Source organism: Penaeus japonicus, unplaced genomic scaffold, assembly GCF_977035675.1.
Source record: "Penaeus japonicus unplaced genomic scaffold, GWHDUDI00000001_assembly GWHDUDI00000016, whole genome shotgun sequence".
Lineage (NCBI taxonomy): Eukaryota > Metazoa > Arthropoda > Malacostraca > Decapoda > Penaeidae > Penaeus > Penaeus japonicus.
Window position 1 is genome coordinate 35,474,903 of NW_028234418.1, and position 2,500 is coordinate 35,477,402.

The window sequence follows — 2,500 nt, forward strand, 5'->3', positions numbered from 1 at the left end:
TATTTTGAATTATATCTCGTATTAATCTCACTGGGTTAGACTTAGTGTATATATGAAATAAAGCGCAATATCATTTGATATCAGTAAATCACTCCTAAACTGCTTGATCTGCCAAAGCTATATTGAGATTTGTGATATCGAAGTAACATTTACAATATAGCATTAACAAAATAAAACAGTTATTAAATGATATAGCCATTTGAGCCATCTTACCGTTACAAATACAATTGTTATTACAATTATATTACGATGACAACTTTAGCATAACACCCGAAAGTGAAAATGATATGATAACAAGAACAACATTAGTAATAATTTCTACGGTTGGTCATATTTAAGGCCACTGTTGGATTAAGGAAATGAAATGACATATATAGAAAATTAAATAGATAATAAAAACTACAACAAATAACACGAAACAATAGCGTAAATAATGTCAATATAATTAGATAGAATATAAAAGTAATACTAAAAAATGATAAAAAAAACGAATGAAATAATAAAGTAAGATAAACGAATAGGACAGTGAAAATGAAAACACAAAACGATAAAACAGATTTAAAAAATGCAAAGTAAATTAAATAACCAAATTTATATAAAAAAAACTCATCATCGCCATCCTGACCTTGATTGACCCTTCCCTCAGGACTCTCGCGGGGGCGTTGTTGACCTTGTTGTCCTCTCGGTGCCTCAGCCAGTCCTCGTAGGCTTGCTTGATCCCCGTGACCGTGACCACGAACACCAGCGGGAGGACAGAGGTCAGGGGACTAACGGGGCTCTCGATGCTCAGCTGTGATTTTTTTTTTTTTTTTTTGGGGGGGGAAGGTGCTTGTTATTATTATTTTTTTTGTCGTCTCTATTCATCTATCTGTCTATTCATCTATCCATCTATTCATCTATCTGTCTATCTAAATATCTCTATCTATGTATCTATCTATTTGCCTATTATTTATCTATCTTTCTCTCTAATTATCTATCTATATCTCCGTCTATCTGTCTATCTTTCTATATATCTATAAATCCCTGTTTATCTACTTACTTACCTATCAATTTATCTATCTGTCCATCTATCAATCTCTCTCAACTTAAAAGACAATTTAAGATGTAGCATTTATTATCAGACCGTATATGGCAAAAATTAAAACTTACAATTAATGTATGTTATTTTTGAAGCGGTTTACATATTTCCACTGAACTTGTTAGAAAAAAATAGTCAAAGACTTCAGGATATCTTGTCAAGGATTATTATGATTGTAATTAGTAATCAAAGATCGATTTCATTTGTTTATTCGGCTGGCATTATCTTCAGATAGTGTTATCAGTCTTATGCTCGAAATAACATTTTTCGTAATCCGTCTAAGCCTACAGTATCAACATTATCATGTCCCGACTACCATTAAGGGTGGTATCTATTAACAAAACAAAACAAAAAAAAACAAAAAAAGTTACCAGGAAAGGGTTTTCAAGATTTCTTTATCGTAGATAACACACGTATCACTTAATTAGTCTTTTCTTCATTTTTTGTTTCTTTGTTTGATTTACTAAATTGAAGTGATTACACTGAGCTGATAAAAGATGAGTAATACTTACATGGAGGAAAGCCAAACACAAGAAATAGAAGTTGGCAAGACGTCGGAACTGCTCGAATAAATTCTTGGGCAGGAATGTAAAAACGGTGTACTGGATAGGCGATATAAAAAGAAAAAAAAATAGACAAATCATTCAAAGAATTCCTTAAAAAAAACTCCTGCGGAATATCTCACGATGATAACAATCGCAAGAGAAAGTGGTACCACAACGGACCATAGATAACAAAAAAAACAAAAAAAATGGAATATAACACATGAAAAAAAAAACAAAAAAATATATATCACGACGAATAAAAATCCCAAAATAATAATATTCCCCAACACAGTATTTTCACCAAACCCTTCATGACAATGGATAGACAATCTCCACGAATCATGCAAAACAATAAAAGGCACCAAACTAACCTTGGAAGTGATAATATCATTGGAACAGAAGTGACGTGTTTCCTGACCTTCTCTCGAACTGTTTATCGACACTAATCTGCTGTTATCAGCTACAGCCTAAAGAGAGGAGGGATTTTTGTGTGTGTGAGATTAGGGTAGAGACTTGATTATCACCTTTTTTATATCACTGTTATTAATATTACTGTTGTTAGTGCTATTAGTAGTAGTAGTAATATCAGTAATAGCATATTATTATGATCTACCAAAACTACCATTATACTTCTCAATATGATTTTGTTAATAATATTGTAATTGTCATTATTGTTACCATCACTATTACTATTCTATTATCATCATTTTTATCATTACCGTTATTATCATTATTATTATCATCTTTATTATTATTATTATTATAATTATCATCATTATTATTATAATTATCATTATCATTATAATCATTTTCATCTTTGCTATCATTATAATTATTATTTTTATCATTATTATCAGGATTATTATCATTCTCATCA

General features: G+C 30.4%; 1 protein-coding gene across 2 annotated transcripts in view; it reads right to left on the minus strand.

Moving 5' to 3' along the window:
• Positions 1-2,500, minus strand: part of LOC122257340 (phospholipid-transporting ATPase IF) — a 17,759-nt gene that overhangs the window by 14,232 nt on the left and 1,027 nt on the right. For both annotated transcript variants that reach the window (XM_086545483.1, XM_086545484.1), the window contains exons 2-4: positions 1,995-2,090; positions 1,591-1,680; positions 626-790 (exon numbers count right to left, since the gene is read on the minus strand). In XM_086545483.1, coding sequence (XP_086401609.1) covers positions 626-790; positions 1,591-1,680; positions 1,995-2,090 — 351 coding nt within the window. The remainder of the gene's footprint in view (positions 1-625; positions 791-1,590; positions 1,681-1,994; positions 2,091-2,500) is intronic.